The sequence below is a fragment of the Clytia hemisphaerica genome, unplaced genomic scaffold, assembly GCF_902728285.1.
Source record: "Clytia hemisphaerica strain Z4C2 unplaced genomic scaffold, Clytia hemisphaerica genome assembly, whole genome shotgun sequence".
Classification (NCBI taxonomy): Eukaryota; Metazoa; Cnidaria; class Hydrozoa; order Leptothecata; family Clytiidae; genus Clytia; species Clytia hemisphaerica.
The window spans coordinates 782,046-795,602 of NW_027103680.1; the positions used below are offsets into that span (position 1 = coordinate 782,046).

General features: G+C 36.3%; 1 protein-coding gene across 1 annotated transcript; it reads left to right on the top strand.

The window, feature by feature from the left end:
- The first annotated feature begins 838 nt into the window (after window positions 1–838).
- Window positions 839–2,663, top strand: LOC136803769 (uncharacterized). The gene is made up of 2 exons (XM_067060496.1): window positions 839–952; window positions 1,290–2,663. Exons 1-2 carry the CDS (start codon window positions 839–841, stop codon window positions 2,661–2,663), a joined length of 1,488 nt encoding a protein of 495 aa, XP_066916597.1.
- The last annotated feature ends 10,894 nt before the right edge of the window (window positions 2,664–13,557 follow it).

Consider the following 13,557-nt stretch of genomic DNA (forward strand, 5'->3'; position numbering starts at 1 on the left):
AAACGGGGGACACTTTAAAAACAAAACCTTTAAAAGCATCAAATCTTGTCGGATCATGTGGTTTAAATACTTTTGAAGATTCCAAAAGGTCCACGTGACATGATTTTGGAAATGCCAAGTTCTTTAGTCTCTTCACAACGACCAAATTGATCAAATCCTTTGATCGTTTCAATTTCCATGATTTCACAGATGATCCGACGAAATATTTCAACATTTTCTTTGGTTAGATTCAATGCGTATAAACTAACCGATTTTACTGGTAAAGATTTGAATAAGAGAATCTCGTCAGGTGAAAACTTATATTCCCAGTGCCAATTGGAGGCTTCATCAATAATAACCGATTCCAGATGTCTCATTTTCAGCATTGTTTTAACAACATTTTGAATGCTTTCCTTATGGAAATTAAAATGACTTGTATTCATCTTTCGAATCGGTAAGTGTTTCAGTAAAGAGATTGGAGGTAGTTCTTCTTGAAAGGAAACAGGATGATTCAAAATGAATTCTTCTAAATACTTCAATTTGTTTAGAATGGGAATCCAATGTTCAAACCCTGAACTTGTGTCGTCAAAACTCAAAGAATTGCTATCGATGCTAACAATTCTTATATCTCGGCTTACAATTGATTCAATATCTTGACGAGTAAATTTATACATGCCATACTTCATTGCCGGCAAGTGAAGCTCTGTTTTCTTGTTCATTGATATGTCATCAAGAAAGTCATTCAAGTCACAACTACTTTGGATGTCTAGGCAGTTCACTTGAACTTTAGAAATGAAAGTTATCTTGGCAGCAAGTTTAAAAGCTTCAAGCGACCATGTGTTTTATAAAATATCCCATCATGGACCATCACTTCAGGATTGCTCCCAAAGGGATAGAGAATGGTGTGATATTTCGGGAAATTTGCGATCGTTATCCTAATGCTGCTTGTGGATGTGTGAATATGGAAAAATGGGTACCCTCCCTAGGAAGTGACATTCAGAGAAGGGATAAAATTAAAAAGGTTTTGTAAAATTTGGGTGCAAATACGGAAAATAATTGAAACTTGAAAGGAATATGAATCATAATTTTATCCTTATATTTTTATTCAGTTTTTCTTATGCTCGATCCCTGTAAGAAAATTTTCTTGCGCCTATTGTAAGATATCACATCATCCAGTATCCAACCAGGATTACTCCGGGTAGGATAAAGTTGGTGTGATATTTCGGGACATTTGCGATCGTCAAAGACAGCACAGACATATCTTGACACCTTACAACTCTCTCTTAAACAACCACAACATCATCATAAAGAAAGCGGACAAAGGAGGAGGTTTGGTCATCCTCAACAAAAAAGACTACATTGACAAAATCAACAAAGAACACCTCAACAACACGGACACCTATCAAGAACTAGAAGACGACCCAACCCAACGAATTACCTATGACGTACGCACAACAATCCAATACCTCACTTTCAAACACTATATCGACAACGCCACCGCTAAATTCCTCCAACCCCCTGACCAACCAAGAACTCCAATTTTTTACGGCCTACCTAAAATCCACAAAACCAACAATCCCCTTCGCCCAATAGTATCCGGATTTGACAGCCCCACAGACAACCTATCACGCTATCTTGCACACTATCTGCAACCACTGGTGGAATCCCTCCCTACATATTTGAAAGACACCAAACACTTCCTACAACTGTTAGACACTTGGAACGAACCACTAGACAACATCACCATGATAACAGCTGACGTGACATCTCTCTACACCAACATCCCACATGACGAAGGACTAAACACCACAACAGAGTACTACACTGATCACCGAAGACTACTACCAGACCACGCTCCAAACACCACTACCATCAAAATCCTACTGGACACAATCCTCACTAACAGCAACTTTAGATTTATGGACAAGCACTATTTACAAAAATCAGGCACGACAATGGGGGGACGCTACGCACCACAATACGCCAACTTGTTCATGGGTAAAATAGAGACACAAATTATCAATGAATTCACCAACAACGTTTTACTATGGAGACGTTTTATAGATGATATCTTTATAATATTCAAAGGCAGCAACGAAGAACTGGCAGAACTTAAATCATACATGAACTTACTACACCCCACCATAAAATTCACTTTTGATCAATCACCAACCACTATCAATTTCCTAGATGTCCAAATCACCATTTCCAACAACCAATTTTCCACAAGCATCTACCGGAAACCCACTGACCGTTCTCAACTCCTTCATTTTGAATCCAACCACCCTTTACACACAAAAGAAGGTATTGTCTACTCCCAAGCCCTCCGCTACAACATGATTATCAGTGATTCTCAAACTCTCACCAATGAACTCCACAACCTATCCAAAATACTCCTAGCCCGTGGCTACCCTCTCCATATCATCAACGACAATATCAAGAAAGCGCTCACCAAGACCAGACATAACCTATTATACGACAACAAACAACATGAAAATAAGAACATCCTACCGCTCATCCTCCACAATGACAGAGACAAAAACATCCAAAGCAAAATCCAAGATGCTTGGTCAACAATTGAACAGGACGCTGATCTATCAAATATCCTTAAAAGACCCACCACTGTGTACAAAAACAACAAGACGCTAGGGACTAAACTCACTTCCTCTGATACAAAAATTTGAGAGCTCCAGAATAAAGTTTTAAAGTTTTCATTACATTTTTATAAATGCCTGATTGCAAACATATCCACTTACTCATTTGATCACGTCGGACCAGGCTCTAATCCTCCCCAGACTATCATTTTTTGTTTGTTGTTTGGTCATTCCATCTAAGGAACATCAAAAATAGCTTCTCATTTTCATTGTTTCTTACTGCCCTTGGGTTTCACACAGATATGTCATTAGATCTGCCTCACATCACGAAACATAATTATTGCTTTGTATTCCGAAAAGCCTCTTTGTTTGCAACCAAGTTGTTACAATAATTATCAATAACACTTATTTATAACAACAGCCACATCACCAGGCATTTGACCTAAAAATTATTTATTTTGTCAACCTAATTATGTTATATACTTCATTCTTTCAATCCATTTATAATCATCTTATCGATAATTTCCAAACCAGAAGAAAGATCAAACATCCTTTCTACTACTAAATTTTCAAGCTTCATACTATTCTCCTACATACCTACAAGTTTCCACTCCCTCCCAACACAAAGAAGTTGTCCCCCCTTGTCCCGCCATCTTTGTCTAAGTACCCTACGTGAAAATCAGTTGGTCTCGGTCGGATTTTTCACCGCTATCGCCTGGGTTCGATACCAATCAGTGACCCATGTCACACTCTTTCACCATATTTTCCGGTCTTACGCACTCTGCTGACCCCTCATCATTTTGGCCTCTGTTGCAACCTTCTTTCATTCTCACTCGAACTCCTCCTTTCACTTTCGATTTAACGATTTCTCAATCCCTTTCAACACGTCCGAACTCCACCAGGACAACTTTGACAAACTGTCAGGATTCCGAAATAGCAACACTCCAATGCACAATTCTGGTCTTCCACACACTCCATGTTCTACATCCCCTCGCCATCTTGGATTGCAGTCCTTTCACTTTCGATTTCTCTCTTCCACTTTCGATTTCTCTTTTTCACTTTCGATTTCTCGATTTCCTCTGGCACAGCAAGTTCGAACCCCACTATGATACTTCTAATCTCAATTTACTCCAAATAGTTATACTTCAACACTATATTCTGGTCATTCACACACTCCATATTCTGTCAATCCTAAATCATCCTGACCTCTATTTCAACATTTTTTCTGCCACTCCCTCCTTTCACTTTCGATTTCTCCCTTTTTATTTTCCCTTCTTGATTTCTTTCAGCATAAGACCAAAGTCCAAATCTAAACGGCACCAGAGCACGGTCTAGAGCACTTCCAATCCCAATTTACTCCAAACAACAACACTAACAATACTTTACCATCACTTTCACTCTTACTTCCGTCCAGTTTTCCCAAACGACCCACAACTTCCTGGAATTCGCTACGGGAAAATGCAACAACAGTAAAGTAGAAGAGGACATTGCAGTATATTCATTTCCTTCGTTTCCTTGGTTTCTGTTTATAAATGGTACATCCAATACAAATAATTTTTTTTTTGTTTTCAATTTCTATCACTCACTTGCACAAAACCTGCAAAAAGCATCCACGCCAGTGAAAAAGCCATCAAATCGTTTTTAAAGTCATTTTCTACTTTTTACTATTCTATTATCACCGTTGTCACTTTTTACTATTCTATCGTCACCGTTTTTGGCTGCTGTTGCTGTCGCTCGTTGGTCATTATTTATTATCTTGACAATCGCCAAGTCAACGTAAGAGTATTTCTCTCTACTATAATTTACTATTATTCCACCATTCATAAACTTCTTTATTTTGATAATAATACATTCAGGGGGCGTTCGCCATTTGTAGAAATAATGTAATAAAAAATTTCCTAACGTATTTTTGAGGCCTGATGGTGCAGTGGATGGGTAACTTTCACACATCGGAATCTGAGGGTCTAAGGTTCAAAACCTGCTCAAGTACCATTTCACAACGAAGCTTACTTATTTGATTTTCACCATTTATGTCTCTTTGACACATTTTCAATGATAAAACAATGATAATCATTCATATACAAATCTGAAGTAATAAAATCAATTTTTGATTTAACATCTCTGATACATGTCATCCAACCTGTCAATCAATTAGCAAATCAATTAAGTAGCCAATCAATCAAATAGCCAATCAATCAAGTAGCAAATCAATCAATCAAATTTTTTTTTTTTTTTTTTTTTTTTTTTTTTTTTTTTTTTTTTTTTTTTTTTTTTTTTTTTTTTTTGTTCACACTGTAGTGGCTGCAGCACTACAGAAACAAATTTGCCAGGATGAGATGGTGGGTGACTCTAGAGTGGCAAGGAGAGCTTACTCCAGGATCCGCACCTGTCTCCAGGCACCCCCTTGGTGGGGGTGTCTCCATCTCATCCGTTGTTCATTTTAATTTCACATTTTAACAATAGAGATCTTCTGCTACAGCAGTCTTCATTGCATAAAATCTGCAATTCTAGTCTATTCTCACCCCAAAGACATTCTACCAGATTTTTTCTTTCACAGCTATATTCAGTTACACAGTCTTGGGGCTCTCAAGTCAACCAAATAAATATGCAAATATTGTGCATACTCCACCTCCAGAACACAGAAGGTTCCTTTCTTATTTCAATTTTCAATTTTTTCACATAGACTCGACATATTCTCACTTTTAACTCTCTTGACCTTGGGACTTTTCCAAAAGCGGATTAAAATAAAATATTTTTACATGCTCCACAAAATACTTCATTTACAAAAATGATGTAACTCTGAAAAATATCATATTCAACAAACTTCGAAACCTCAAAAAATCCAAAACTTTACATAATTTCGAACACTTTGAGGGGTCCATCAATTTCATCCACTGATATTTTACAAATTACATAGCTGTTTTAGGATAACGATCGCAAATGTCCCGAAATATCACACCAACTTTATCCTACCCGGAGTAATCCTGGTTGGATACTGGATGATGTGATATCTTACAATAGGCGCAAGAAAATTTTCTTACAGGGATCGAGCATAAGAAAAACTGAATAAAAATATAAGGATAAAATTATGATTCATATTCCTTTCAAGTTTCAATTATTTTCCGTATTTGCACCCAAATTTTACAAAACCTTTTTAATTTTATCCCTTCTCTGAATGTCACTTCCTAGGGAGGGTACCCATTTTTCCATATTCACACATCCACAAGCAGCATTAGGATAACGATCGCAAATTTCCCGAAATATCACACCATTCTCTATCCCTTTGGGAGCAATCCTGAAGTGATGGTCCATGATGGGATATTTTATAAAACTTGGCAGCAAGTTTAAAAGCTTCAAGCGACCATACTATTGTTTCACCAGCGTTGACGTCTTCCTCAAAAACCAGTTGGGAAATATATTTATATGTTAAACCTTTCTCCAAAAAGAATCGCATTTGCATATCGTCGTCTGTTACTCTAAATAGCTTCGAGTAAAGAGCCATAGGGACCTTGATCTTACGAATTTCAACAACTTTTGGAAATGTATGTGGCTCCTTTCTTCCTTCACCATCGATATGCAAAAGTTTGAGATCTGGAAAAACTTCAGCAATTTTCCCCCATCTGCAAAGGAAATCTTCCGTGTGAAGTTCTTGGATCGGGAACTTTTTAATCTTTTCGAAAAATGAATTTCGTTTTTTGGCACCTCGGAAGCGTGGCTTGGACCAAATTCGATCTAAAGCCAGGTCGTACATACGCTCGGAGCATGATGCAATGTTTTTTGCACTTTTAATATCCAAAAATGTGATGATTGTTTTCAGCAGTTCATTAGGTAATTCATTGAAATCCATAATAATGCTCAATGTGTCCCTCTGCCCAAGTTTGTTTTTCTATCTTATTCTGAAAAATAACGACTGATTGAAACTAGCATAGAAACAGCAGTTAAAACCTCCAAACCCGATTAAGGGGGGGTTTGAAGGGGTTCCCAATTCCGTTTTTCCGTCATATTTTTGCTCAAATTCCGTAATTCCGGACATTTTAAAACCACGATTCCGTCTCCGGCATGTTTTTTAGAAAAAATATGACGATTGACATAAAATATATACAAATTTACAAAAACAAACCATGTAAATGTAAACTATTACGCACTAAAAAGAGAAAAACTATACCAAAATATAAATAGTTTATGAAAATTGTATGTATAGACGGGCCCCCCCCCCCCCCCCTCCAGCGGAACCAAAATTCACGCCATCACGCCAATCTTTTTTTGATTTCACGCCATCACGCCATCACGCCTGAAAAATTTGATTTTCACGATCACGCCAATCTTTTTTCGATTTCACGCCATTACGACTAGAAAATTTAGTTTTCACGCTCATGTTTTGTTATAGAAACTTGATTTTTGCCCACATATATGTGTGTTTGGTCGTCAATCAGTTTTTTGGCATTCTCATATGCGTAACTCAAGATTATTGTTTTTCCTATCGAAAACACCCGAAAAATCTGGAAGAAATTTGATCTCTGTTTTTCTATTGTTAGTAATACACAGGGGTCAAATTCCAGTTTTTTTGTGGGTGTTTTCGATAGGAAACATGACGTAATTTTGACTTAGCATGTCAAAATTTGTTGGACAACTGGTCACATCAAAGTAAATTGACAAAGCCCATCATGGTTGGGTAACGAAGAAAAATTTTGAATTTTGAAGGGTTCAAAGTGCTATCTTAGGACCCATTTCAATTCAATTTGAAAAATAATTCATGTAAAAATAATGGAAATCTTTTAAAAGTACAAGCAACATGAGGGGCCATGCCACCTGGTTCCCCGTTGACGGGAATTACGGGCATTAATTGTGAATTAGCGTGAATAGTTTTCAAAAGGGGAACGAGGAGGCGCAACCATGGTTTGCGCCGACTGGAGAAATTTTCAATTTAGTATGGCTAAAATCGCCCTCATTTACTCTCTTTTTTCCAAAATATGGTATAAACATCATAGGATTCTTTCGATCAATCTGCTTGAAATTACACCTCATAATAAACCTGTTGCTTCTTTCTGTTTAAGGCTTTTTTATAAATGTATGTTTTCCTGAAATAAAGGACCTGATGTCTTTGATGCATCTATAAGAAAAAGCATCTAAGAAAGAGAGGAAAGCGTTAGTTACGGAGGAAGCGCAACCATGGTTTGCGCTGACGGGGAAAATTTTAAATTTTCGACCCTCTCGTAGCATTCGGCTTTATTATTTTGAAAACTAGCTAGCAACTGCTAAAAACAATCGGAATTTACAAGGATGGCAGCTGCCGCAAAACACACCAAAATGGCTAAATCACGAAATTAAATTCCGCGAAATTCGATTTTTTTGAGGAAGAAGACGGCGATGAAGTTTAATCATGATTTATCATAGAAACATTCATATTTGATGTTATTATTTTGTTGTTAAAGTTTGTTAATGTGACTGAAATATGTCTTGAAATCGATGAAAAATATGAAAACCATTTTCTCTGTAAAAAAAATTCTTTTGAAATTTCTCAATCGCGAAATTAAATTCCGCGAAACTTTTGAAATCGGCTCATTCGCGAAATTAAATTCCGCGAAAATTTCTTCCGCGAAAATTTCTTCCCTTAAGGTAGAGTTTTTTACCACCTGATGTCATCCATTTTGCCACCGCTTAAAAAAGGACTCCTCCTTTAACTTTTTACCACTTAGTCCAGTAGAAATTCGTCCATAATAGGGTCAACCTAGAAAAAATTATTATAAAAGGTTTCTATATACCGTCGTTGGAAAGATGATTTTATCAGCTTTCAAATGAGGGGTAGAGTCAATTTTTTTGTCATGGGGAAAAAAAGTTATGGACCAAAGAGTGAGGGGGGGGGTTTCTAAGCAAAAAGCAGTGACCCATTAAAAATGTTAATTTTAAAAGTTTTTAAACAGCTAATTTTGATGGTTCCATCTGATAGAGCTTGAAGAGTAGATGTCCAAAAGGGGGTCATTTGTAAAATTTGGTCAACCAGACCCTGAGAAAATAGCCATAATGGCTGAAAAATCGTCATTTTTAATGCTGACGTCAACACTTTAAAAATTAATTTCAGCACTCAAAACCACTTTCAACGGATGCGTCTCGAAGAGTACTATCGAATACAGGTCTAGTTTGTTGAGGTACCATTGCTAGATCTTAAGATATTTGCATTTCAAATTTTGATGACTCAGCAAAAAACCATCAAAATCGCTCAAATATGCTGGACTAACTTTATATATTTTGAGCCAAAATTTTGTATGAAGGGTACCCATATCAGGAAAAAAATTTTCTGAAATCGGATTATCGGGGAGACGTTTTTTTTGAGATCGGAAATATCGGAAAAACTATTTTTTCCTAAGTTGTCAAATCAGTTATACATTTTTCTCCGAAATTGGATAATTGGGGAAGCTTTTTTCCAAGATCGGAAAAATCGGGAAATTATCTTTCCTAAACATTTTTTTTCGAAATCAGAAAATCGATTAGACATTTTTTTCGAAAATCGGAAAAGCGGGGAAACTTTTTTCCAAAGACCGGAAAAACTTTTTCGGAAAAATTGGATAATTTTCGGAAAAATTGGATAATTTTCGTAAAATCAGGGAACTTTTCAGACAAATGTTTGATTGCTTGGAGAAAACGATGCTTTCTGCAAGAGACAACATGAAAAAGCCTGAGTTTAATGTGTGGATTCACCTTTCGACAAAGAACTTGATCTAGGGCCAATAGGATGTGTTATACTCGGGGTACCTAAGGCACTTGAATGGTCGCATGACGCTTGCACCTTCACCTCAATGTTTTTTAGTTTTTTTTCGAAGCATTTTGATATAGAAAATAAGATGGGGCATGCATGATCAGATGGCCCCACTTGCTGAAAAATCGAAAAATTTCGAAAAAACCTAATTTCTCAGCCAATTTTCATGATTTTGATGACGTCACAGAAATAAGAATTTGAATAACTTCTATTAGGAGAAAGCTTTTGACTTCAAATTTTCACCAAAGGTGTAAAGTAATAAAAGGAAGCGATCCACGAAAAAAAATTATATTCTTGTTTGACGTCAGCATATTTTAGCCAAAACAGTTTTTTTGCAAAATTTGCTGACGTCAGCAAAGAATTTTTAATTTTTTTTCGTGGATCGCTCGCTTTCCTTTTATTGATGGAGTTTATTTGGGGAGTGCCTTAGGTACCTACTCTGTACCAGAGTGTATCTCACGTTTATCGTTTCGTAGTACGGCAATGAATTTTGAAATTAGCCGTAGATATCGGGTCTGTGTACAGACAATAGGTACCCCGAGTATAGAAAATGAGCAAAATAAATTCATCAGTTCCTGGTTATATTAAGTAAGTCACTTGCAGTTTTCAAATTTTCTTGGGAATTCTCCTTTTGAGCTCAAAATATTAAAGTGGTAAAAAGTTAGAGGAGTCCTTTTTTTAAGCAGTGGCAAAATGGATGATATTATCAGGTGGTAAGAAAAAACGTTTAAAATTCTCTAAATTATTACCTTTTGTATTACAAAGTGCGTCAGGTGTTATTACAAAGTGCGCAATATCGAGGTTAAGCATGGGTTTATCTTGACCGTAAAGTGCGATACCGTAGGCCTGTACATAAGATTTTACTTGCATGGTTTGCTTGTGCAAGTTATGTACAGGCCTACGGTAGATGTGATGCATGAAAATAGTCCAGTGTCCAAACTGGAATTTCCCATTTTGGTGTGACTTGTTTGGAACTATTTGCGCAATCAAGCAGGAAATCCTGGCAAAACAGGGGTGAAAAGCCCCAAATCCGAAGTGCAAACAAACCGGCATCAGCCATGTCATCAAATACAAACTGATTTGTCCATAATGCAGCATGTTTTGCTATTGAAATTCAGTTGCCTTTAAAAATACTACATACATTGCCAATTAATTTGCGATTGATTTAATTGGTTTAATTGGCGATTATAAACACATCAAAATCAAATCAACATACACTTTCCAGAGATCATTTACATGACACAAATTTTGATATTCAGTTTGCAGCGGAAATTTTGAATCCAAAAACTTCCAAGAAACAAAATGTTAGGTACAGACACATAATCTATTTGATAGAATTATTCCATTGTTGTTTCCATTCCTTTGAGTTAAATATGGTTTCACTCCATCCATCTTATTAGCAGACTTTGTTGGTGTTTACAAAGATATTGAACGTTGTACGTGACAGATTCAGACAAATTTTTAGCCAATTTTCACTGTACCAACCACGTAAACAGCTGCAAAGTAATCCATGGATCTAGGTGTTACTGGACAGTACGATGGTAACTAACCTGAAAGTATATGATAATGAAAATTGGGAATTTAGGATCTTTGCAAGGCCATGATGAACAAATACAGATCACAAATAACAAACCTTAAGTCCACCGACAACAACTGTTAAAAATTAATCTTTATTAACTGGATAACCGTTAAATGCTTCATGAGCCAATCAACTAACCGGTCAGAATCATCGCCCTTTCAGAATCATAGTTTTTTTAAACTACACAAGTGAAAATATTAAAACTTTAATTTGGCAAGTACAAAACGCCTACTACGCACCATCTACTTAATACTTATTACCTACTAATTACTACTTACCCGAAATTTTGTAACACGCAAAAAATAGCTAGTAAGTAGTAATTAGTAGGTAATAATAAGTAGGCGACGTAGTAGGCCTTTTTGTAACATGCTAAATATAATACCAATAAGGAAGAGATTTTGAACAGGCGAAGGAGAGTTCTGGTCTGTTAAAGTAAGTAGTACTTTTGTCTCCCGAATAGACGGGGGGAGGGTCCGAATAAGCAGGGGGTAGGAAAATTTTCTAAATTCTAATAAGCGGAGGGATGGAATAAGAAGGGGTTAATTTGAAGACATAATTTTTTTAACTGGTATCAATTTCAACAACAAAAAAGAAACTTTAACAAATGAACACGTTTTCGGGGATTGGCGGGTCCAACTAAAATATTTATAGCTTCTACGGCTGTTGAACCCGACTGGGAATGCGGCACATCAAAGGCCGACTATCATTCCTCTCCGATGGGAGATAAAGTTTTAAAGTTTTAAGCTGTATTTTTTGATTGAATGAATATCTTTGTAATCTTTTTTCGCGTTTATGACGTACTAAGATTGAAGAGTTTCTGATACAAAAATGAAGATCATAGCATTATTCTACATAAGAAGTTGACTTTCTTCCTCTTCATTTTTCCATTTTTTAAGAGAAAGCCCTGGAAAGGCTGGAAATTGCCCCAAATCTTTTTGCATCTTTGAGCAAAAAATCGAAGAGCCAATGGGCATTTCCAGAAAATGTTCGTACATGGGGTGAGGGGGTGAAGGATTATAGTGTCCAGGGGTTGTGAAAAATCTACAAAATTTGCCTTGTCCAGGGGATAAACTTGCTTTGTTTTGGGGGTAATTTTGCTCTGTTTGAGGGTAATTTGGAAAAGGAAAATTGAAGAAGCCCAATCTCACGAAAAGCTGGTAACTAACGAACTAACGAATTAACACACACGGGTTAAATTCTAGGACCTCAGGTTAGTCAAACAAGCATGTATCGCAAGTTCGTGTTTTTGATTTTCTTTACTTTAATAATATTTTTTTTAAAACAAACTGTTTAGTATTTAGTTATTTTTATTTCCGGAAAAACCTTACTTTGAAATGGTTGTCGTCAAGAATTACGAAGTTTGATGTGTGTCTTTAAGTGCTTAACCATAGCAGTTCTTTGAGTAAATCTAATATCACAAACTTTACAATGGAATGGTTTAATGCCTTTATGAATATTGAGATGCTGTTTAAAAAGAATTTTCTGTGAAAAATATTTACTACAAATTTCACACTGTTCATTGCATTATATTGATCGACGTGAGCACTCGCTCTGTCTTCGCCAGTAGAATCAAAAGGATGTTCATTCCCAGTCAGGGATAAATCTGTGTCCAAATCATCATCTGACGTGACGGCTTGTTTAGCAATTTCTACGGATGTATCAAGTTTATGTTTTGAACAATTGAATAGAATCCTCGAATTTCATTCTATGGCATCAGTGATTGATTCTTCAAACATTTCGTTAGCATCTTCGATGGATACAGCCAACATTTGCCTTGCTTTTTTTTGCAGTCGTGAATCTGTTCGTTGATAATTTCGATTTTCCACCCATAACGTATCCATTTATATATTCTTCAAATCAATCGAATAATTTTTTCCTTAACTTTTTTCTATAACGAGAAAAAATAAAATTGCAATTATATAATTATTATTAATTACGATAGCCTTCCGTGTATGTATGTGGCGAGACATTTTTTGGGGCGCAAATTATGGCGTGGGCGTTTGGCTGCGGGCGTACTTCGGCCAATATTCTAAAGGTGGACTCACTCACAAAGATAAAAAGTGATAAAAAAACAGGACTTTTCTTAATAAATAAAATTCGCTAGTGCAAGAAGTGTAACCAAGCCTTTGTAAACATTATTCATCGTGAGAACTTTTTAATGGCTGCTTGATCGCACATGCTTGCTGAAACTTGCTGCTGCTTTTATAAATTTTTATCATGTTTTCTGGTCTTTTGCAGAGCATTTAAAGAGGTTTATTATTTGTTTACTACTAAGTATTTTATGTTTGTGTAGTTAGTGAATGCACCAACACATTGATCACGCTCAGTAAGTAGTACAAAAAGAGTTAATTTTCCAGAACAACAACATATTATTAGCCCTCTCTTCTCTTCTTCACCAAAACTACAAACAGCACAGGTATGATATTTTTCCCTTTTTTCACCAGATAGTTATGTGTTAATAGTGAAACCAGTTGTGACAAACAGTCAGTTTTAGCAAGTACCGTGAACTGAAGTCGGGTAACTTGCATCAGTGGAGCGGAGGGTAACTTGCATAGCATTTGACCAAAGCAGCAAAATTTCAAAACAAATGAACTACGCAGCTCTGCTTGCAGCTCTAACCTACCATTTTTGTTTTGATTTAACTTTGTATT

Coding starts and splice junctions, on each gene's coding strand:
- LOC136803769 (XM_067060496.1), top strand. CDS start 839: ATGGACCATCACTTCAGGATTGCTCCCAAAGGGATAGAGAATGGTGTG. Junction 953..1,289: donor GTGTGAATATGGAAAAATGG/GTACCCTCCCTA, acceptor ATCATCATAAAG/AAAGCGGACAAAGGAGGAGG.